General features: G+C 35.2%; 1 protein-coding gene across 1 annotated transcript in view; it reads right to left on the bottom strand.

Annotated features, from left to right (window-relative positions):
* Nucleotides 1-11953, bottom strand: part of LOC150107252 (tRNA dimethylallyltransferase) — a 193727-nt gene extending 181774 nt beyond the window's left edge. The window contains exons 1-3 of the mRNA XM_090391751.1: nt 11807-11953; nt 6861-6998; nt 4609-4707 (exon numbers count right to left, since the gene is read on the bottom strand). Coding sequence (XP_090247877.1) covers nt 4609-4707; nt 6861-6998; nt 11807-11953 — 384 coding nt within the window. The remainder of the gene's footprint in view (nt 1-4608; nt 4708-6860; nt 6999-11806) is intronic.
* Between the last annotated feature and the right edge of the window lie 13503 nt (nt 11954-25456).

Here is a 25456-nt window from a genome sequence, read left to right as displayed (position 1 = left end):
CCACTGAAGATGGTCTGCAATTTTCAGACCGAAATATTTGGCTAATTAAATATCTTTCTTGTGTGTACATGCTTATATTATACAAAGAATAACAAGGATTTGTATTTCTTTTGTTGATCTGGAAAAGGCATATGACAATGCCAAGAGGAAAGCTCTTCAAAATGCTACAGTTATATGGTGTAAATGGGGCATTATATCCTGCAATACATAATATCTATTTAAACTGTAAGTCAGTATTTAAAATTGAAGGAGGTACAGAAAGATGATATAAAGTAAAATCAAGTGTGTGAAAAGGGTGCACATTATCTCCACTGTTATTCATTATCTATATGGATCACATTCTGAAGGAAAATGGTATTAAATCTGATATTAAAATTGAAGATGTTAATCTCAGCTCTATACTTTATGCAGATGATGTTATATTTCTAAATGAATCTGGTACAAGTCTGAAAGATTCCCTGACTAAATTGAATAACTATTGTAATAGATTTGGTATGAAGGTAAGCAATAACAAGACAAAGACAATGAAAATAGGCAGAAACATTGAAAATATCAACTGAGTCATAAATGTAGGAACCTATAGAACAAGTACAGTAGTATCTCGCTAATCCGAACCCTCCAGTAATCCGAATTGCGGTTTGAAAGAAAAAAAAAGTTTTATTTATTATGTATTGTTATTATTTTGTGTGCTATTATTTTTATTTAATAATTATTATTTTAACTATTATTATTTATTTTATTATTATTACAGTACAGTATATATTTTTTTCATACTATCGATTGTATGGTTACACTGCAGGCCTATTTTGATTTATTGCATGTTCACGTTTGCTTTTTTATACTGTACAGTACGTACTCTATTGTCAGCATGAATCACCGCTGTCAAGCGTCATGGAAAAAACTGTGGCCTTCTAGAATTTATGAAGATAACTAGAGTGATACGCAAAAAGCGGATATTCAAAACGGGCATAATTTGGTTAAAAATATAAATCCGAATGTTGAAATTTCACAAACAGATGTTACGGAATGGATTACAGGTAGAACCGAAAGTGAATTCGAAATCAAATCAAATGCTTAAATTATAAATATGACGCTACAGAATGAATTAGCAGACGATGAGGACGATAAAGAATTTGAAGAAAAAAAAAGTAAAACACGAAGAAGCAGTTGATGGTTTTAATGTGTGTATAGAATGGGCTAAGCAGAATGATACGTCATTCCACAAAATTTTATTGCTAATGCAGCTCCGAGAAGAAGCATTCGAAAAAAGTTTAGCTTCCAAGAAGCAAAAGAAAATCAGTGACTGTTTAAAAAGAAATAAAAAAAAAAAAACTTGTGTTATTTTGCGAAACTTTTTGTGTGTTGTGTACAAGAAAGTGATATTTTTTTACGCAAATTAAGTTATGTACTGAACTATGCAATTTTATTAAATCAGAATCCTCAACAATACAGGTAAATACAAACTAAATATTTTACTAAAATAAACTTGCATACTGTATTATTTTTTTTTTAAGTTTTATATTACAGTACAGTAGCATTTTTTCTATCAGTTAATTCATTTATTTACAGAATTAAATTGATGTACCATTAGAATCTGTTATTTTTGTCTTAAACGCTAGTTATCATTGCCTCTTGGGGGGAAATTCGCTAATCTGAACGAGTGCGGTTTTTATTAGTTCAGATTAGCGAGATACCACTGTAAAACATTTCAGCTATTTAGTGAAGATGGTAAATTAAGTATGGAAATAGACAACAGAATTAGTCAAGTTGGTATGGTAGAAAGTCAGCTGAATAAATTTATATGGAATAAGAAAGAAATTAGTCAAAATCAAAACACTAAATTAGCTGTATACAAGACAATGTTCAAACTGATTTTAACTTACAGATCTGAGACCTGGGTTAGGAATAAAACACTTGATCAAAGACTAGAAACCTCTGATATGGGAGTTCTAAGATTAGTAGAGTGAACAGATGGCATCAATAGTCATACTAAACTGAAGATATTAGGAAACAACTTGCCATTGTTAGCATTCACTAATGTGTTAGCAGAGTTAATCTCAGATGGTATAGCCACTTAAACAGAATGGGAGAGGAAAGATTAGCAAAACAGGTGTTCTTTACCAGGCTGGCAGGAAAAATGACAGAGGAAGACCAAGATGTAGGTGGATTGTTACAGTATAAAGTGTCTTAGAAGACAGAAATATCAGATTAATTTGGAGGAAAACTGTTGATTAAAATTTTAATAGTGTAACTTTTTATAGTGATTCTATATTCATTTTGACCATCAATTAAATGCAAGAAATTAACATAAACTGGATTGCATATTGGCTGAAGAATTTTTATTTTATTTTTATTATTAAAAATTCTTTGGATAATATACAACCCAGTTTATGTTCATTTCTTGCAGTGTAACTTTTCTCATGTAGTACTAACATAATTATCCTGTACTCTTCCTGAGGGTACATATCAGGAATTTGATGAAGATGATGATGATAGTATTTTTGGCAATCTGCTATTGTCCATTCAGTTTAGATGTTCTAACCATTTTTGCTTATCGTCGTTGTCGTCTTCCTATCCAGGTTCTAGGCCATGTGGCCTGTTCTGGACTTAGTCCATCTTCTTCTTGGTTGTCCCCTATTCCTTGTTCCTCTAAGATTATACATTAAGATCTTTTTTTTTTGGTAATCTTTCTCTCTGCATTCTTGCTATATGGTCTAGCCAGTTTTTCCTATATTTAATCATTGAGTCTTATGAGATTGATTTTGAGATTTTTAATTATTTCACTATTTCTTTTTTTTTTTTTTTATCTAATAAAGTGAGTTTTTCTGTTTTCCTAAGGAATTTCATTTCTGCTGCCTGAATTCTCTGTATATGTGTGTGTGTATATATATATATATATATATATATATATATATATCTTTCTCCAAAGGTCTAGCTCTCACTTCTATATAATAGTGTAGATTTGGCTTGTTTTGTAGACTGTGATTCTTGTGTGTTTCTTTAAGTAGTTAGGTTTAAAGGTTCTATTAATTACTCCAGTGATTTTTATTAAGTTTGTCATCTTAAAATTAATATCTATTTCATTTATGTAAGATAGTTTACAGCCTAGGTATTTGAAATTATGAACTTGCTCAATCATTTTATTATTTATTACTATTTTACTTCTGACCACATTATTTCTATAGAAAGCCATGACTTTTTAATGGAACAATCATCGCTATAAACAACTTCTTTGACTTAGCCATCTGAAGTACCTTATTTCCCCCATGTGCATATCTCTTCATGGAAAACTTCGAAGAAAAAAAAAAGTTTCTTGTACTAGCCAACCTGAAACCTGCCATCTGGTCAAGATACATGTGTGATATCTTTGTCATCTGGAAGCATGGCATCACAGATTTAAATAGTTTTCTAATCTCTCTCAATTCTTTCCACCAAAAAAATAAAATTCACTTTGGAAGTTGAAAATAAATCAAATTATCCTTTCTATGTTATTATCTCAGAAACATCTTGGAACAATTTCACATTAGACATTTACTACAAGCCCACTCACATTAAACATTACATCCATTCATGGTTTCACCATCCTTAACAAAAAAATAGGCATCATTCATAAAAAAATATGCTATCTCTGTCAAAATGGAGATAGAAATAAAATAAATTATGACTTCTCTACTCAACCAATTTGTTCTCAACAGATATCCAAGGAAATTAATCCAAAAAATACTATTCTCTAATCTCTGTGGCCAAATCTTGATGTGTACTATAGAGGTTTCCATGCCTTACAAGGCAAGCATTCGATCAAAATTGCCAATTTGCTCAAATCTCATAACATCACAATGACATTCAAACCTATTCTCACTATATGTAGTTGCCGTCATTCTCCCAAAGACAATAATCCCATCTATAAACACCCTGGGGTTTAGAAAATTTCTTGTTCCTTGGCTTCTTATACAAGTCACACTTCTAGAAGTTTTGAGATAAGGAAAAATATAGCTTCTAGTAGGGAAGAGAGATTGAGTTTAGCTTAACCCTGTTCCCATACACATGACATTGACTGGAACAAAGTCTATGTTTATCTAGAAAAAAACTTTTTCTCATCAGATAAAACAATCCACCATTCATTTTTCACATGGCTCACTCAACAAGCATCAAGGACTGATCCTAAGTAACATCTGGAAGTCTTTAATTAGATCGCTTCATACATTTCAACTTTTTCAGTCAATCATCTCCAAACAATGCTAGGAAATGGAGGATTCATGCCATCTTTCACTGTCTCCACACATTTTTCAACTATCCACACAAAAGCTCCTGTAGCATCTCTTGTTAACTTATATCATGTATTTTTCAACCGTACATTTATATACATTACCCTGAAGAAGCCCCAGGTAATCTGAGGTAAAATTAGTTGGTTTCTTCTAATTTAGTATATACTTATGATTTTATTATTAACCATTCTGACTGAAGATTCTTCTTCAAAATGGGATATACTGTGGATTAAAGTACAATAAATTATCAGTTTGAATTAAATGGGATTTATTAACATAGTTACTGAGAAATAAATTTAGATATCAGATATTATACAATATTACACAATGCGTGTGTACATACCTCTGGTTCAATCAAAACCTTCCACAAGAGAGCTTCAACATAATAATTTGTCCCCCCTACAACAACTGGTATTTTTCCTTGATCCAGCAAACTATAAATCTGATGAAAGGTTCATTAAGAAAGTAATATTCTATGTTTTGACCTCTGCATTGAGGTCATCATTAGGAAAACATACATATACACAGGATAAAGACTGCAAAGAAACTTTAACTTCTTATTCCCTCAAAGTAAACATTAATGCAAAGATTTTCTCTGATTAAAATACGGGAGTGTACCTTTTTTCACAGTCAATCTACCCTATAATATAAAATGATAAGCCTTTTTTGCAACGTTTTTGTATCATGTTTTTTTTTTTTTTTTTAACTCAGGGGCTACCCTGAGTGTCGAGTCTTCAAAATTCAAGTCATCAGAATTCAAGGAGAACTGGCCTACCAGTCCAGAACTCGGGCGGATTGGGCGCCAGAACCCCCTTTCGAGTTTTCAAAATTTGAGTCATCAGAATTCAAGGATAACCGGTCTGGAACTCATGGGGTTGGGCGGCATAGGCGCCAGGGGTGGCTTAGGATCACTCAAAATTTGCCAAGGTGGTCGCCGACCTCCGATAGCACTCAAAGAAGAAGAATTCAATGCCAACAAAAAGTAAAAACTATTAATAATGATATATTTACTGTAAATCACATTCATGAAAAGTGAAACCTATTACACATTAGCAGGCAGGGTGGACTAAGAATAGATAATCTAGAAACTATGCTTCACAGCTCAAGCATGGACCTTTTTTAAAACCACTGCAGGTTCAAGGTTTCCAACAAGCAAGGTTTTTTACACCTGGCAATGAAATTCCTCTAGCAACTAGACATTCACAAATTTCCAAGCCTGAGTTGGAAATCAAATTTATAACCTGTTTGTTGGAAAGTGCTATTCACTACATGAAGCAAACAGTTTGAGTGTGGAGAGAGAGAGAGAGAGGGGAAGGGGTTTGAACTGTAGTCTGTGCAAGTAGTACTATCTCATATAATCTAAAATAAAATCAATTATACTTTCATTTCATACCAGAAATATGGCTACCAATAACAACCCAGAACATATTTCAATTTATATCTGTAACTGACTGCTTAGATTATAAAACGTTCTTAACAATAATGTAAAATTAAAAGATCCATAAAAGTTACTGCTGATAAGAATGTAGCTAACAGAAACTAAATCCAAATAAGAAACAAGTTATAATAGCCACACTACAGATATATCTGTTGTGCTATATCTGTTTATGATTATTAATTAACTTAAGGAATTCACAACGCACTATATTTCGGCAACGTCATGTTGCCATCTTCAAAGGAACTTAGAATAAAGACACGTGCATGCAGGTACTACACACAGTAAATGAGGATGAAGCAAGGAAGCTATTGTTTCTCCTAAAAGTCCTGATGGTGCACCCTAGTGGGCTATGTAGGTATTCTTGGCTGTTGGGCTGAAGGTCTCCTGATGTACATCTCCCTGTCCTACTTTGGCCAAACAGGCAGGACAGCGAATATCAGAATTTCAGAACACAAGGACTACATCCGTTCTCACCAGTATAGCCACTCTGGTCTTGCAGACCATGCTCTGGATACACGCCACAGAATACAGTGGAAGAAAGCCACAATAATACATTGTAGCAAGTTCAAATTTTAAAGACTTTTCATGGAATCAGCCTCGGACCTAAGAAACATGCCAAACCTCAACAAATTTGGTTGCATGAGACTGCCCCAAATTTGGGAGACGTACATCAGGAAACCTTCAGCCCAACGGCCAAGAATACCTACGTAGCCTGCTAGGAGGCACCATCAGGACTTTTAGGAGAAACAATAGCTTCCCTTGCTTCGTCCTCATTTACTCTGTGTAGTGCCTGCGTGCACGTGTCTTTATTTTAAGTTCCTTTGAAAATGCCAAAATATTGGAAATATATATTAAAGTTTAATTTATATTCTAGTGTACGTTGTGAATTCCTTAAGTTAATTAATAATCATGTATAATCAATGTATAAGCCTTTCTACGAGAATTGCTATATCTGTTATTTGTGTTCAGTATTCAAATATTTACTGACTTTCCAGTCAGAAATGATTTTTAAAGAAATGATAATAAATGCTGAGAATATCAAATAAAATCAATACTAGGAAAACTCATCACAACAGTTTCCAAGTTGGTCATTAAATAATGTAAAACTGTGCATATTATTATAAAATACAGGAATTTATAGAAATAAAAAAGTATACGATTTGAAGAGCTCTGTTACGAAAATCTACTACAGTGAAATAGCTCCCAGGATCAAGGAATCCGATCATATGATGGGGGACAAGTTGCTGTTCTGGTTGTGTTATCTTATTGGTAATTATATTAAGTCCTTGGTAAACCTATATTTAGCAAAAGAATAAAAAAGATCTTATTCGGAAAAGAAAAAAAAATCACTGGCAAATATTATTAAATTTATATGTAACAAAGATGGATTAAAACCACTCAACAATCCTGTTTAATTATGCTTTTAAGAAATGCACTTCTATCTGAAGTGAAATTCTTGAATCCTCCCCCCCCACATTAAAACACTAAACTACAATGATTAGGGAGATTAATAATAATGCCACTTATTACTTCAACATCCAACAGAACAATGACTTTGAGAGTGGTATTACAGTATCACAGGTCAAAGCTTAGCTTTTAATCTTAGTTTAAAAGTTCCATGTAAAAATCACTTTCTGGCTACTGAGAAAATATGCAACTTATCAGCAAAGCAACAGATCCTATATACTCTACCCAGGTGTCTACAGCAGCAAGTATAGATGTAGCAGCTTAGCCAAACACCTGCAGGGAAATGCTCTAAAGACAAATCACAAACTGACAATGATATTATTTCCACTATGAAAGACAAGGAGAAAACAATAATAAAATTTATTCAACCAGTTTCCTATGCTCTATGGAGTATAACCAGCAATAAGAAAATGTAATTTAAGAAAAAAAATAAAATAAAATAAAATAGTGATGTAAGCATAAGCTGCCACGTAGATTTCTTTTTTCATTCTTTATTAACATTTGACCTCAATGGAGTCAGAGACTCATCACGGGAGGTACACGTTATCACACACAAAGCCCATCCAGCTATGCTTATAAATATATAATTTTTATGCAAGGGGTTCCCTGAGAAATGAAAATTATTTTAAAGGTATCTCCAGAGAAAAGATTGAGAAAGGCTGCTCTAACATATAAAACTATCCCAGGAATGCAAACTGATTCAATGCATCTACATTCATAACACACTCAGGCAACACATTCCACTCACCATGCAAAAATCAACTCCTAACTCCTCTGCTCACACTCTCCTTATACAGTTTCTAGGGATGGCTTCTTGTTTTACCCCCCCCCTCCCCTCCTCAACCTGATAATAATCCCTGGCTAACTTATCTGATCTGATCCTGTGGCTTGTCTCAATAATACCCCCCCCCTCTCTCCTCTTCCTATTCACAAAGCATTACAATTTACATTCCTTCAATCTGGCTTCATACTCCACATTCGAAAGACCAATTACCAACTTCATGAATCTTCTTGAGATCCTAATGTATCCTGTGCACAATAATCCATAAGAAGCCTTATCAAGCCCTTATACGATGAAATCATAACCTCTTGTTATGTTCTTCTTTTGTGTCGTCTGGTGTGCTGTGTGACTATGTGACTGCCTTATTGTTATATCTCTAACTGTCTTTACTTTAACTTTACAGTTAACATTAATTTTTGTATCACTTAATATCAGATATTCGATTGCCGACAAATTTGTATTGATTAAAGACTGCGCCAGCTGGCAACTAAACTCTGATACAATATCCAAGAGTACTTAAAGAAAATGTAGGGATCATGAGGCATGCAGTCATGGTCCCGATTCTTATATCACTATTGGTTTCCCCCTTAATGCATGGCACGTAAATTTTCAAACAGTAGCTCAATCCTCAGAAAGTATGACAAACTCATTTGATTGTATATAAAGAAACACATTTATTATGGCACAAAGACAAGTATACATGTTAATCAAATCCTTAGTCTTAAAAGAGTCTGGGTTCCCTTTACTTAATCAATCACATCCAAAACTTCTATATTATGGTCCCTTACTTGACACAAATTTCTCACTTCTATACGTAACATCTATTCTCAGACTCTTATATTATAACTAAGTAACCTAATATTATCACACATGTAATATTGCATATATACACAAGACAACTCAATAATTCTGACATGAACTTCTCTAGGGTAATACTTCTTATTCTTGCTTAATCCTCCCTCCAAAATTTTAGCTAACATTTAATTACGTTCTGACCACATAACATTACTGTTCCTAAATTACACAAACAGTTCGGACCTCGGCCTCCTATTCGCCTGGCGCTTAATATGCTTTCTTCTCAACCGCAGACAAAAGTGTCCAAATCGCTGACTGTTCTTATAGCACTACACGGAAGTAGTATGCTTCCTTATTCCACAGTTACTTAATCCAACATTTAACATAAGAAAATCTTACGCTTGCCGTTCTTGCTTTGAACTGGATATTCTGGTCTGCTTACAGTATCTTCACTGATGACAGCCTTGCTATTCCTTTGTTTCCATACGAACCAAAAACACTCATACACAGATTTGAACACTGACGTCGATTTCATCAGTGGCTCTTTCTTCTTATGGATCTGAATACACTGTTGCAGCCTTGGCCCACGCAGCATACATAGCAAGGGGGAATTCTTGCTACACGTGGCGGAGCTCTACACAGCTCTCCGACAGGAAACTAGGTGCCGACGAAACCCGGAGACAAGAGACAAGAGAAAAAGAGAACGATTCGAATCCCCGCCAAAACCTTTATACCTCAAAACAGCTCCCTCACTCGGCGGTGTCGTCAGGCATACGGCAACTGCCGATTGGACGCGTTGCCACGGACTGTTTTTACATGGCTTAAAACATGCTCTAGCTTATACATATTTACTTGGCAATTTATACATGATTTTATATTCTAATTCATTTACAACTATTCTCTATTAAACTCATTGGTCATTTTAACACTGTTCAGAGCTTACACACTTGGATATATACATGTCCTTGGGACATTAGTCGGTACATTTCCCATCCGGAGGCATAAGCATGTCCCTATCCACTCCTTCTGAGACAACTTAATGTTGGGTGGGAAAAAAAGGTGACTCATCATTTTTTTTTTTCCGACACAACACTCTATTTCTGCATAACAGGATCCTCTGCATCACTGCCATTATCTGATATGACAACTTCATAACTTGTACAATGTGGCCCCTGAATTTCATGTCCTTGTCCACCAACAATCCCAGTTTTCTCATCTCCATTAGCTCTTTTAAAGTTTCTTCACTAAGTATATGCTTTGCATTACAAATTATTGCTTACCAAATTTCAAAACCTTATACTTTGCAACAATGAACTGATAACTGCATATCACCAGCTAAGCCTATTCCAATATCATTAATATACAAATTGAATAACAATGGTCCCAATACAGACCTATGCAACAAACCTCTAGCGACACTATCCGTATATATAAATTTCTGATATGTATTTGACAGTCAGTCCAACACCAATCCAACTCACTAGTTATCCAATCCCATTTCTTTCAGTTTATTTAAAAGCTTGTCATGTAGCACTCTATCAAAAGGTTTTGCAAAATCTAAGTGTGCCACTGTATATGCATCTCCCTTGTCCAAGACATTTGTCACCTCTCGACATTCATTTCCCATCCCTAACGCAACTAGGTCAGTTATTGAAATATCTAATTCACTTAATTCCTCCCAATGCCTACATTTTGTGCATATACGCACTTCCCCTTCTCTCACCCGCCACATATCCAACTCCCGGGACACATACATGCCACAAGCAATGTGCATGTCACTAAGTCCTTTTTATGTTATGTATAATAGAGTTCTTAAACGGTGGAGGACTTAGTGACATGCAATTTGTGATTGCAGCTGCCATCATTCCTTACTGCCAAGGAACTACTAAACTAAACGTTAAATATATATAAATGCTATATAAGCACTGTATTATATATACGGGGGGGGGGGGGTCCTCGACATGCGTCGTTTCGACTTCACAGCGGTAATCCCATAAATAATTTAAAAAATAAATTTAGACTTGAAGCAGTGCGATGTAAAATTCAAACGTTACGGGCGAACTTGTTTGTGAGCGCAGCGGAAGAATACGCCATTATGCGCCGTTTGTTTGGGAGAGGTGGTGTAGCTCGAGTCCCAGCATACAATCTTTGGGTACCATGTTTACTTTTTTACTTTGTTTACATCTGCTCTCTCACTTTTGTGTTTGTGTTTTTTTGTGACTTTTTTACCCTTCAATATGGCTTCCAAACGTAAAGCAGACTCTTCTGATGGCAGTATGTCGAAGAAAAGGAAAAACCGTTACATTAGGAGTGAAATTAGACATTATTAAAAGGGCAAAAAAGGGAGAAACGCCAACGAACATCTGTCGCACGCTGAACTTAAGTCATACCACAGTAGGGACTATTATCAAGGATAAAGTTCATATCCTTGAGCACATGAAAGGATTGGCCCCAATGAAATTGACTGTGATTACGAAAAAACGTAGTAGGCTCATGACTGAGATGGAAAGGCTTCTTGTTCTTTTGCTGGAAGACCAGCATCAACGCCGTAACCCAATTAGCCTCATGTTAATTCAAGAAAAAACGAAAAGATTGTTTTAATTTTTTTTTTTATTACAGTTTCATTTTTCTGCACTATACAGTAATTATGTTTTCCCTTTCATTTTCCTATGGGCCTAGTTCTGTTTCTTGATATATATATGTATGACTTTAGGGTGTTTTAAGTTAGGTGAGTAACTTAGGCTATGGTAATTCCGACTTGCATCGAAAATTGCCTCACGTCGGTCCGTAGGAACGGATCTCCGATGTAATCGAGGAGGGTGGGCAACCTATAGTACATTAGCACCGTGTATGATCACTGTGATTCGTGTTCACTTAAGGCACTGATGCAGAATACTAGAGGAGAGAAAAATGCTTTTATGCCTATGCAACGCTGACTTTAAAAAATTTACTGAACCATTAATGAACTGAAGACGTTGAAAATTGGCTCGGCTTCTACTGTAAACTCCTGAAGTAAACTGCCTTCGCGGTCTGAAGAGCAACTAACCATAATCAACATACCTGCATTGAATCCGCACTTATTATTTCTCCGCCATATTTAATAGCTAATTCAATTGCTAGCTTTGATTTTCCAGTGCCGGTAGCACCAAGTACAAAAACAACAGGCAACGACTTACGCAAACACATGGTAAATAAGGAGGCAGCCATCTTATCAAAATTAAACATTTTACCGTTTGATGGCGCATGTGTTTCAATTTTCTTTATTTCCTAGTGGTTTAAATAAATTCACTTTCGAGAATACAGGTTGGTTGGATCAGGGTTTAATTAATCGTGTTCCATAACGAATTTTATGCTGCAGCAGCTACTACGCAGACATGCAGTGGCGCACTTAAGATTTAATCTTGGGGAGGGGGGGGAGTTAAGTATACGATTTGAGAATACACGCTACGCATTGCATACGACCTATGACCGAGCATCTGCAGCAGTAGCGACCAATACATAAGCACTGCGATACCCCCAAGGAAAAATGAAAAAATTAAATTTTGTTTGTGTTTATAAATAATAACAATGCTTACAACATTCTATAAATGCAGTACAACATATTAAACGTTACAGCTTATGTTTTGACATTGATTGAATAGTTAATAATTGGAATTATTGGGTTAACGCCTTAGATTACGAAACAAATGCACTGCGACCTAACGGCGATATTCGTTTGCTCTTGTCATGGCACGTTACGTCATTCCCAACTGTAACTGCTCAAACGGCAGTGTAATTTTAGTAAGCTTACGCGCCTTATTTCTCTGAGATATGAAACGTTTATTATTGGTGCATGTGTCTGGTGAACCATTTTTTGTAAATCTTATTTTATTTTGTTAAAATAACATATAATCATTTATTTATTATAGATACAAGGGTGAATTACGACGAGTGTCACTGTTGAAAATATGAAAAGAATAATATTTTTTCAATTATCGTTACAAGAAACAAATGCACTGTGATCTAACACTGATATTCGATATTCGTTTGCACTTGTCATTGCTATTGATACGAAACTTTTATTATTGGTATTTGTTCGTGGTGAGGATGAAATATTTTTAATAAAGCAATTTTTAATACGTAAATTTATTTATTAATAAATTCGTTACTGATTAGGAAAAAAAAGGTGTTTTTTTTCCCTTTCTTCTTTTCTTCTTTTTTTTTTTTTTTTTTTTTTGTATATGCAGTACCCACACTTAAAATTTTCACCGGTCGCCACGGATATGCAGTGATCGCCAATACATGATACCCGTGATCTCCTTTGGCCCGGCTCAGGCAAAAGAAGAAACGCTCCGTCAGAAGCAATACTTCGTTCACCTCGCGTTCAGCAGTGGCCGCGATTCCCGAGAGCTAGGGTATTCCCACATTATGTGACCGCTAATTCATAAGTAGTATAGAAATAGAAGACACGACACAATATAAATAAAAAAAAATTAATTTATTTATTTATTTTAATTAGGAAAAGATTTTTGGAAAATTTTCTAGTGTTTTTCCTTTTCTTGGCAGGGGAACCTTTGTCCTCCTCCCTGGGGGCGCCACTGCAGGCATGGATGCTGTTCAAGAATGCATTAGAATCTCCAATATCGACGGGATAATGTGGTCAAAGGTAAACTTTAACTTCACATAAGCACATTAAATGACTAAAGGTTTCATACTTGCGATATTCTCTGAAACGAGATGGAGAAATTCCGAACATACATTCTATGAATTATGAAATAGCCACAAAAGGGCTCTGTGAAACTAGCTGGTCCAGTTGGGAGAAACTGCCAAGCAGATGACCTTCATCACCTCTGAAACACCAACAACCGATTATTTATAACTATAGAATAACACGTATGCCACAGTAAATAACTATTTTATTATGTAAATATTTCATCGTATAAGACATCATCAGTACAATTATAAAACATCAAGACGCTAAGCTGCTACATAGATCCATATACAAACATGAACATTTATGTAAAGAAAGTGCTGAAGCCTTACTTCATAGACCTAATCCTATTCGGAAAGACTGTCTCACTATTCCAAAATTTGGGAAAGTGTTATCTTCAGTTGTATTAAATACATTTATCTGTTATAATTTAATTTATTTTAATTCCAACCATTTCGTCCATAACGGCTGCATTCAATGCAGCCCTACAGCCCTTATGGACGAGGTCGCTAATTGTCTTAGCCCATTAGGTTTAATTCATGAACACGTGGCAGTTTACGTACAGGGATTACAATTTAAGAATGCGCGCTACTGTTTTTTTTTTTTGTTGAATTCAATTCCTATTGTTGTACGATAATTGTATTGATAATATCTTATAATACATCAGACAAAATATTTACATAATAAAAAAGTTATTTACTGTGCCATAGTGTTATTTTATAGTTATGGATACTCAACATGTTTCACTATATGAGAAAAAAACACTGTTTACTGCACACCTAAAGAAGCTAATGACAAAAAGATGTAGAAAGTTTTTTTCTACATCTTCCTCTCATCCTGAGATTTTTATTAATAAGGTCAAGCACCTTTTATCTACTTGTATATGAGATATATATGACCTTTGCATTATTTCATCTTGTATCTCTCCCGGGTCTGGCTCCCACTGATGAGACCTCAATAAAGGTCTCATCACCGGTCTCTGGGTGCCCTTCCCATTGTGCATTACATTATACAGGTCCGAAAGGGGATGTGCTTTACATTGTGGGATACATACTAAGACAAGTGATATGAAGTCATTAGCCTCTATATAGAAATAGCTCAGACGTGAATATATTTAACAGGCAAAGCATTGTTTTGCTTCCTTGGGAAAAGGATTAAAACCAAGTATAAAATTTCTTCGTATCTTTAAATGATATAAACATATATATCAGGGGCGAATATTCCGGGTGTATTAGGTATCCGGTGCTCATTCACTCAATAGCAATATCACCGATAATATATTTTTGCATTTATTGCTGTTAAAGGCTCCCCTAATTGTTTCCAGACTTCGCATGATTCCTAAAACATCATCAGTACAATTGTCAAACATCAATAAAATTCAGTCAGAAAATGTACTAATGCTTCATGAAGAGGACACGTTTCGACGAGTAAACATTACATCATAGCCTGGATGTGCGTTCAAAATACATACACCTTTGAAAACATGTACAGATGGTGCAGTGGGTAAAATTTTTTTATAGTAGTTGTAAACCTCTCAGAAGGCGAAGCATGGTGAGCCCTGAGACTATAGCACCTAGAGCCAGGGCAGCATTTTTACTTTTGGAGGCCCGAGGCGCAACATCATTCTGAGGCCCTCAAAAATAAGCATTTTTTAAGTTTATTGAAAATAAAACATTTTCACAATAACTAATTTTAATAACACGATACAACATTGGTATACATATATTTGCATTTTAAAAAAGTATAAAAATAAATCAGTTCAAATTTAAATAAAAAAATAACTAAAAGTTTTTTTTTTCTATAATTGATCGAGTCCATTACATCTGATTCAATGTATAATAACGACAGGTCACTGTTTTATTTTGGTGCAAGTTGCTTTTTAAATACTTTTTTATTCGTTTCAACACTGAAAACGAGCGTTCAGCACTTGCATTTGAAATAGGCGTCGTCAAAAATATTTTTAAAATTGTTTCTACGTTCGGAAAAGTAGACCTTAACCCATCGTTTATAAATTTGTACATATATTTTTAATTGAAGAATTTTCTTCCTTTATCTTTATTAAAAATTACTTAACTTCATCAGTAAATTTTTCTGGATCAATATCAGTCCCATAAATTTGAAAAATTTTATCAATACTAGTCTTGTACTTGTCTTGATCTATATTTTCCTTCAAAAAATGTCAAACATATCTAATATGTCGAAATATCTTTTAGTTCTTTCATTAATTTCCAAAATTAACTTATCGCAAATGACATTAAAAGTGTTCACAGCGAAATTTCCTTTCCTTTCTCATTGTTAGATTGTGAAACTTCGTCACTCATTTTTTTTTTCGTTTTTTAACTCTTTCATTTTCATCTTTAAATTTTGTCTCATCTGTTAATAAATTCGCTTCTTCGTTTACAGCAGCAAAACTATTTCTTATATCTAAAATAAAACCAACTAAAGAGTGTAACAAATTATTATCTAAAAACAAAGCCATATCGGGATATTGTAGAGATTTACTAGTAGCATTTATTCGTTGAAAAATTTTGTCCACACATAACTGTTAAAATTACTGTTTCTGGTTTGTCAAAATGTTCAGCCAATGATGAGCTCTAATTTAGAAATAGGTTTTTCATGAAGAGAAATGGATAGTTCAAGTAATGCGTCTTTAATTTGTTTATGTCTACGTTTCAAAGCCAATATAGCGTCAGCTCTTGCGTACCACCTAATCTTTTAACTGCTAAAGATGTTTTTTTTTTTTTTCTAAATGTTTAAGGCGTATACCCCATTTTCTTGTTGAAGATGAAAAGTAATTATATACATTTTGAATAAAACAAAAATATTGCATTCCGGACAAGATTCCGCGGCATAGTTGCCAATTAAATTTAAGGAATGACTAGAGCACGGTATATAATGTGCAGAGGGACTACGTTTTTTCAGCCTAGCTTGTAAACCTGCATAGATACCTTTCACATTGGCAGCGTTATCATAGCTTTTCCCTCTGCACATTTTTATATCCAAAGATAATTCTTCTAATTTTTTTAATACTACCTCTTCTAAATATAATTATGTTGTGTTTATATTCTGATGAACCCGTTAAATGTTTCTCAATTGTCAGAATTTGCGGCAGCATACCTAAATATCATAGCAAGTTGGTCCTTATGGGCAATGTCTGGCGTTGAATCGAGTATTATTGCAAAATAAGTAGCTTCCTTAATTTCTGATATTAATATTTCTCTTCTTATTTTAGCTATTAACGCTAGGAATTCATCACATGCATGGTAAGAAAGATAATCTGATATGCCAGAACTACAGTTGGCATACATTTTCATGAATCATCAAATTCACTTCAATAATGTAAACACGATAAATAATTTCCGCAAGAATCAGAAAAAATATCATTTGTATTTCCTCTAAATGCTAGCCCTAGTTTACTCATAACTTAATGGTAGCTATTATTCTTTTTAAAACCTCTCCAAAAATTTTCTTCAGATTGTGTTTGTTTGTGATCAATTCAGAATCAATTCGACTATTTACAGAACTTGGTTTTCTTTTTTTCAGAAAAATTTCAGAAACCAGAAAAGCAGAATTGCTTTGCTGGTTTCTGAAAAAATTAGCCACCCTCGTTTCTCCTTTGTTCCATTCTCCTTTTTACGGTAAAAATGTGATATATTTACATTTCTGACATATATTGTACTGGGTTCTGTGTATGATTTTTTTAAATTTTCGATTTTACCAACATTCTAGGGCATATTTATTACAATATGCTCGATAAACTATTCATTAATAGTAAGTGGCCACACTGCTATATCGGTAGGATAAGAGAGAGCTTGCTTGCTGGTAAGTACAGACTCCGATTGAAAATTTTCTTCAGAATCCTCTTGATTTGTTTCATTTACTTCTTTCTCTCCTTCTATGTTTTCCACATCATTTTGATGTTCTTCACTTTCACTTTCATCTCCTCCTGATAATGATACCAATGTTTCGTTTTCATTCCGAGAACTGTGAAATACAACTTCAGTTCTTCGAAATTCTTCATTTTCAGAACGCAAGAAAGACAAAATTGTCCCCTTTTGACTATTTAGCTGTTTTTCATTTTCTCTAGGTCGTTTTCTTTTACTAGCTCCGGATTCAAATTTTCTTAGCATCATTATGTGTATTAATCTATCAAAAGCGAAATAAATATTTATGAAATCCAAAATAAACATATAAATAATATAAACAATTACGTTAAAAGCTTAAAAAATACAAAAATAGAAACAGTAGTATCTTGGTTTTGTTAAAATAAACGAGTAACAGTAAAATAAGAATAATAATTAATTGAATAATATATTCTTACAGACTGCGACAACTACATTAACCATATTATTATTAGGTACATACACTTGTATACAGTATACTGCTTTACAAGTACTAGTCAAATAACGGTAAATAAACTATCAGTTTAATTACCGTTTTTTGTAATTTCCTTTACTGTTCTACGATATTTGACCCTTTCTGGTGCACAATTAATTTATTGTGTCTCTTCCCAAAAATACAAACGAATTTCACATGTATACAATGAATATTAATATTAAAAAAATCTTGGTAATATTAAACTAGCAACCTTGTAAGTCATTTTATATGAATAAATGACTAGCTTATATCGACGGATTATAAATAATTATACAACTTCTACGATACTTTATATTTAATATTAAATTTTCTAAATAGTTTAAAATCTTTTAATGTAATTCCAAATATATATATTATTTTATATACACTTTTAAATATTCCATGTAATTGAATTATAATTAATTTAAAGAAAGATGTAATTAAAATCTTTCTGTGAAAGATTTTAATTACATCTTTCTTTAAATTAAATCTGTGAAAGATTTCAATTGCAGTGTTGATTATTGATTTTGAGAACGTTGATTTTGTTTGACAAGCATCATAGTTGCTACACAAAATTCTGAATACCGAAAAAATATTAAAAGGTATGGTAATAATTTAGTATAAGAATAAAAGTTTTTTTTTTTAAAGAAAAATAATTTAAATGCAATCAAATTAATAATTAAGGAGATACAAATCCTTTGTTGTTCAACTGCCAGTAAGCAAAACTCTAAGATCGAGAACTACGAATCTATGAGTTTCATATATACCGAAAAACTGTCGACGAATCCAAGTGTAAATGACCACTTGGTAGTACAACACCAAGGCAACTCGAAGCCAAGGTGGAGCAAGCTCCCTCACTATCCTTGATATTTTCTCATTTGATATTTTCCACCTTTGCTTCGAGTTGCCTTGGTGTTGTACTACAAAGTGGTCATTTACACTTGGATTCGCCAATAGTTTTTCGGTATATATGAAACTCATACATTCGTAGTTCTTGATCTTAGAGTTTTGCTTACTGGCAGTTGAACAACAAGGGATTTGTATCCCCTTAATTATTATTAAGGATGCCAGAAAAATAGCCGTTTGGCTTTCATTTTATGTTATAATAGCAATCAGATTAAGCTTGCTAATCAATGTAAAAATTGGAACATCATGAACTGTAAAGTTCAGATATTCTCACTAAAAATAAAAATTTTGAATTTACGGTAATAAAAATTATAGCAACAATCATCATATTTATGGAATTGCAACATTTATTTATTACAAGATTTATTCAACTCCAGCTTTGATTTTTTTAAGTTGCAGTAATAAACATAATAATTCCAGCTTTAGTTAAAACGTAGAGGCAATAAATAGTAACGATAACTTGCTATGTTCGCTAACATCCACTTTTTTACTCCTCGACATCTTACCCTAAAATGACTAGAATCTTGATGCACAAAAAATTAACTGAAAAATCAATTTAATTATATACATACATACATACATACATCTTCAAGGCCCACCTTTCCTAATTGGGTTGTGGGGGCAACAGCTGCAAGAGGAACTTCCAATGGTCACGATCCTCTGCCACCAAGCTCAGGTGTTCTGGTGGGATTCCCAAACGTGTCCACCAAAGGTTTTGGATATAATCTATCCAGTGAGTCCTTGGCCTTCCACACGGCCTCATACCCTCTGGCTTGGAAAAAAGGGCCTGATGAGGGAGCCTCTCTTGTGGCATTCTGACCAGGTGCCCATACCAATGTAACTGTGATCTCTCAACACGGAGAAGCAGCGGTTGAGTATTGAGGGTTTCCTGAATTACAGAGCTTCTGACCCTGTCGAGTCTTGTCAGCCCCGCAACCCCTCGAAGGAACCTCATTTCACGCTTGAATTCGTGTCCGCATTCTGTTAGTCATTACCCAACTCTCATGACCATAGGTGAGGATGGGGACATAGACTGTATTGAAGATAACCAGCTTTGCCTTCTGGCTTAACTTCCGCTTCAATACTACCGAACGGCCAAGCTCCCGCAATATTGAGCTTGCTAAGCCAATTCGAGTATCTAGCTCTATGTTCCATTTTACATCATTCGTGAATATGGACCCAAGGTATTTAAACTTCTCCACCTGCCTCATTGGGACTCCACTTACATTTAGAGTGCACTGAGATGGTTGTCTTGAGACCACAAATGTTTCAGTTTTGGCAACACTGATCTTCATTCCGGTGTCTGCACAAACAGCTACAATCCTATCCAGGGTCTGCTGGAGGTCATTTGTGGAAGAGCTAAGCAGAACTAGGTCATCTGCAAAAAGCAGACGTCCAATGCTACATCTTCCAATTCTGACACACTCACTGCCTCGGCTGTGCCTATCAATCCAGTCCATAAATATTATGAAAAGGAGGGGTGACAGAACACACCCTTGGCAGAGGCCAACAGAGACTGTGAAAGGTTCAGACGTTGTGTTGTTTACCCTGACACAAAACTTTGGGCATTCATACAGGAACTCGATGGCAGCTAATAGTTCGCCATCCACTCCATGCTCCATACTTGCCAAAGCTTATCCCGAGGAACCCGGTCATATGCCTTCTCCAAGTCCACAAAACATGTGTAGCCATTCTTGGCATATTCCCAAGATTTCTCAAAGACTTGCCTTAAAGTGAAAATTTGGTCAGTTGTGCTTCTACAAGGACGAAAGCCACATTGTTCTTCCTGGAACTTTGACTCAACTATGCTCCTGCACTGTCTTTCCAAGCACTTAGCATACACTTTCCCAGGCAGGCTGAGCAGAGAGATGCCACGATAGTTACTGCAATCCTTCTGGTCTCCCTTCTTAAAGACTGGTATTATTATGCCTGTCTGCCATTGCTTTGGTGCTCGCCCAGATATCCAAGCAGCCTGACTCACTCGAGTCAGACAGAGAACACCGTCTCGATTTAAGGCTTTTAGCATTTCGTGCCGAATTTCATCATCGCCAGCAGCCTTGCCCGATTTTAGCGATTTTATTGCTAAATGGACCTCTTCTGCTGTGAGACTAGTCATTGCTAGTTCTGCACCTCCTGGATGTCTACAACTGCTGGGCCACTCGGGTTAAGAAGGCTCTCAAAGTATTCCCTCCATCTGTGGAGCATATCCTTCTCAGTTGTTAAAAGTGCACCATTAGAGGCCTTAATTGCCCTTGCTGTGCACAATTTCCCCCCTCGAAGACGGCGGATGGTCTGCCCGAATACTTTGTTTACATTTACATAGAATGAGTCTAATCTTTCTCCAAAGGATTCCCAAGCCTTCTGCTTTGCTGTCTTCACTGCCTCAGCAACAGCTTTTCGTGCCTCAGCATACCACAAACGCATCTCAGGTGACCTGACTCTAAACCATGTTAGATAGGACTCCTTTTTTGCTCAGACAGTTTTTTGGATCTCTTGGTTCCACCAAGGTGTCCTTTTCTCACTGCCCGTTGCCACGCTGAGCCGCTTTCTGCCACAGCATGAGAGTGAAGAGGCAGTGACAGCTGTTCTGAACAGCCTCCACTCCTCTTCAACATCTGCAGTATGCTCGAGAATCTCTTTGAACCTGGAGGAAATGTCATCTGCAAAATTCTTCCTCACAGCCTCATTTTCCAATATCTCCCATTTCACGTGGTATAGCTGCTTAGGCCTACCAGCTTTGATGGTAGCAACTGGTTTCTGAAGCCATAGAGTGCACACAACAAGGTGGTGGTGGTGGTCAGTTGACAGTTTTGCCCCTCTTCTCACACGAACGTCCAACACTGAGGAAAATAGGTCTGCTGAGGCTATAAAGAAGTCAATCAGAGACCTTTGTTCTAGTGTATCCCTGTACCAGGTATACTTATGGACTTCTCGGTGCTGGAAGAAGGTATTCATTATGGACAAGCTGTTAGTACAGCAGATGTCCAATAATTTCAACCCATTCGCGTTAAGGTCAGGTGCGCAGTTCCTCCCAATCACACCCCTCCATGTCTGGTCATCTGTTCCAACATGTGCATTGAAGTCACCCATTAGCAGGACTGATTCCAGGTCTGCCACCCTGTCAAAAGCAGCATCCACTTCCTCTAGGTAGGCAGAGTATTCTGATTTCAGATTAGGTACATAGGCTTGCACCACAGCCAAATCATGGTTTTTCATCTGAAGCCTTAACACACATACCCATCCCCCAATGGGATATACTCAACAACACAGTCTGATAGCTGGGGGCTTGTGAGTATCCCCACACCTGCCTGAGCAGACATTGTCAGGCAGGTGTGGGGATTAAAAATTTATAAATAGTAATAAACTTAAAATTCAAATGCTCTACTTAGTTGATATAGAAACTGCTCTTACCAACTGATTAATACAAATAGCAGCAGCACACAAAAAACCTCTGTTGTCTCTGGAACGTGTTTCAAAATGATCACAAAAACTTCCTTTAACTCAAAAACTTATTTACTCTGTTTAAAATTTCCACTTATTAAACTTCTAGTATACTTGCAAAGAGGTTAGCTAACTCTCTATTAAGTTACTTTTACAAACTGTATATCAACTTAAAATATGTCAATAGATTCTCTTAATGACACTTCTTGTTACTGTTAATCTAAATCTTAATTGTCCAACTAAAACACATTATAAGAGGAATTGTACAAAAGTATATAAGTTATAAAAGCTCTGTATCACACATTAGTCAAAGGTCTTGCACAAAAGGTTCTAAGGCAATTCTCTCATCTCAGATCTTGAGCTTCCTTCAGGAAATCTGGCTTCAAAAATATCTCATCGGGAAAATAGCAGACTGTGAACTGCGCCCTGCGGTACTCATATACAGCTCCGGCAAAAAGAAAAACTTCCAAGCGAAGGTTCTTCGAGTAATTTGTCTCGCCTTTTCTCCTTTGCTTGGGCTCACCAAAAATGCCTGGACGACTGCCCTCTTTTTCTGCCGCCTCCACTAACTCGAATTGCTGCAACTGTAAACCAGGATTCCTATCTGGTCTGGAAGCTTTATTCCGGCGACTGGAACATCTCCTTTCGACAACTCGAAGGCTTCTCTTAAGACTGGAACCAGGAAGCTCTCTCTCTCTCTCTCTAGCGACTTCTGGATCCGAGAAGCCGTATATGCTTGGTTCTGTCCCCTTTTATTATGCCTTCTCTGAGACCTCGCACGAAGTTTGTAACCTCCTGAAGAATTCGGCATGAGTCTTTCATCTTAAGTTTCAAGTTTGGCCCGCTCTTTGTTCTCTTATGTGCCTCCTTTTGATTGTAAGTTGCCGACCATCGGAAAGTTATTTGAACCTTTCTGGCTGACTTCGGAGGTGTTTACAGAGCTTGTAAGCCTTTCTCATACACAAAATATAATAAACAAATAATGCCGCTATGTAGATCAGTTACATACAGCTCCGGCGAAAAACATTGCCTTTGTTTGTAACACTTTAACATATTCTTATTGAAGAAGCATATGCAATTAATTTCCAAAGGGGTATTTACAAAAATATCTAATACAAAATATACAGACAAACAATGCTATTTTTACAACATACCTATGGGACTTGACCTAAGTAAAAAATCGATGTAATGTGCTTTGGAATATTTAAGCTACAATCGAGTTTTTACAATATTGATAAGAACAGTAGTCTAAAAGTCCAGGTAATCCAGCAAAAACCATCTGTGACAAAATGAAACTAGTTTATTTATTTAAAAACACAAATATACAAATTTATTAAGTATATCTTTATAGAGTTCATAATTTAAAGGACTGTAATAATAATAATAATAATAATAATAATAATAATAATAATAATAATAATAATAATAATAATAATAATAATAATAGATTTCTGCAGATGTGTCTCATCTTGTTTTGGTATTATCAAAATTATGAAGTTATTCTGAAGTTCTGAATTTTGCTATTTTATTATTATGCTGCTAATATTTCTTCAAATGCGGCACTTTTTACAACAAAACTGGCTAAGTTATATTGAATATATCTGTTCGCAGATATACTCAAAATCCCTTTGACCTAATAAAAAGGCAGAATGAAAGAATGAAAAGGCAGAATATTGATGAAACTTCATCAGCATTCTGTCTGTTAAAATGTAATTACTCCACCACCCCCCCTCGCCGTAAAACGATTATTGTAGTTATGTGCACTGTATTTCATGGATTGACCCTTTTTTGCTGCACAATTTACAGCAAAAAAGGGGTCAATTGTGTCCCTTCCCACAATAAAAATGAATTTCACATGTGCGAAAATAAATAATCAAAATGTTTTTTTGCATTGGAAATCAAATATTTATATTTTTTAAATAACATTTATTGAAATAAAAACCCTATAAGGGAATAAAAGGCGTTAGCTGATTTTTTTTTTTTTTAAATAAATATGACATTTTGCTTCCGTTCCTTGCAAAATAAGATCATATGGGTCGCACATTTCAATTTTAGGAACGATTTTTTTATTTTTGTTATGAACAACAAATAGTGTTAAACTGCATTACTCGGGGTTTCCGATTGTGAGTCTTTTTAATTTATATCTAATGGTATTTTGTCAGAGATTCTACGCTTTTGTCTTTTGCTTAAAACTGCAGCAGTACTATTACTTCGAAAAATAACGAATTCAAACAAAAAGAAAGTGCCCACATGTTACCTAGCAGTATTTGTGTGTAGGGGGGGCTATAATTTTTTTGGGGGGGTTAGCCATTAAAGGCAAATTATTTCTGTTATGAAAATTTTGGAAATAAATTTCATTTTGATGCATGCACCTACACATGTTTCAATAGATGAACTGCAGGGAAAATATCGCTACTTCAAAACTGCCGCATAATATCGAAATTAGCCAAAAATATGTACATAACAGTTGACTTCATAACTGCCGCTTATTTTGATTTGTATTGAGTGATTGGGGGAGGAACCAAGAAAGTTGAAATGCAAAAACCTACAGATTACGTTATAAAAATTATGCATTACATGATATGATTCAAGATTTACGTACAATAACTAAGATTATGAATAAAATGGGAAACTTTGCAACAGATGAGGGCTGTATTTTAGATTCGGATTTTCATTATTATTATTATTATTATTATTATTATTTATTATTGTTCCGGGCAACTCCAAGGAGTCGACAGACTCAACGAGGGGTGCCCTAACATCATGTCAAGAACAACTAATCGACATTCACACAGTATCTATCATACCTTGCCTTAAACTCATTCACGGTCGTAGCACCCACAACAGACTCTGGAAGCTTATTCCACTCATTAACCACTCTCCAAGTAAAAAACCTAGCTCTAACACCCTTGTCATCCACGCTCTTGCCAAGCTTCCATTCATGGCCCCTAGTCCTCCCACCACCAGTCATATTTTCAAAAATATCTTCTGGATCAATCTTATAGAAACCCTTCAGTAATTTGAATGTCTCAATCATATCACCCCGTCCTTCGCCTATCGACCAATTTCTGCAAAAAACAAATCTTCAACCTATTCTCATAAGGTTCATTCCACAGACCTGCTATCATCTTAGTCACTCGTCTCTGGATCCTCTCCACTTCCTCCCCATCACGAAGAAACCCTGGTGTCCATAACTGGGCACAGTAGTCCAGATGGGGTCTTATCAAGGCTCGAACAGAGGAACAACAACTTGTTTGTCTCTGCATGTTAAAGTATTTTTCAGAAGCCAAGTGATTTGGTGAGCTGTTTCATTCACA

This window comes from Typopeltis vanoorti, chromosome 4 (assembly GCF_054136105.1).
Source record: "Typopeltis vanoorti isolate ZY-2024b chromosome 4, IOZ_Tvanoo_1.0, whole genome shotgun sequence".
NCBI lineage: Eukaryota > Metazoa > Arthropoda > Arachnida > Uropygi > Thelyphonidae > Typopeltis > Typopeltis vanoorti.
Note: the sequence above shows the minus strand (reverse complement) of the source record. Positions and strands in the feature narration are given on the sequence as shown.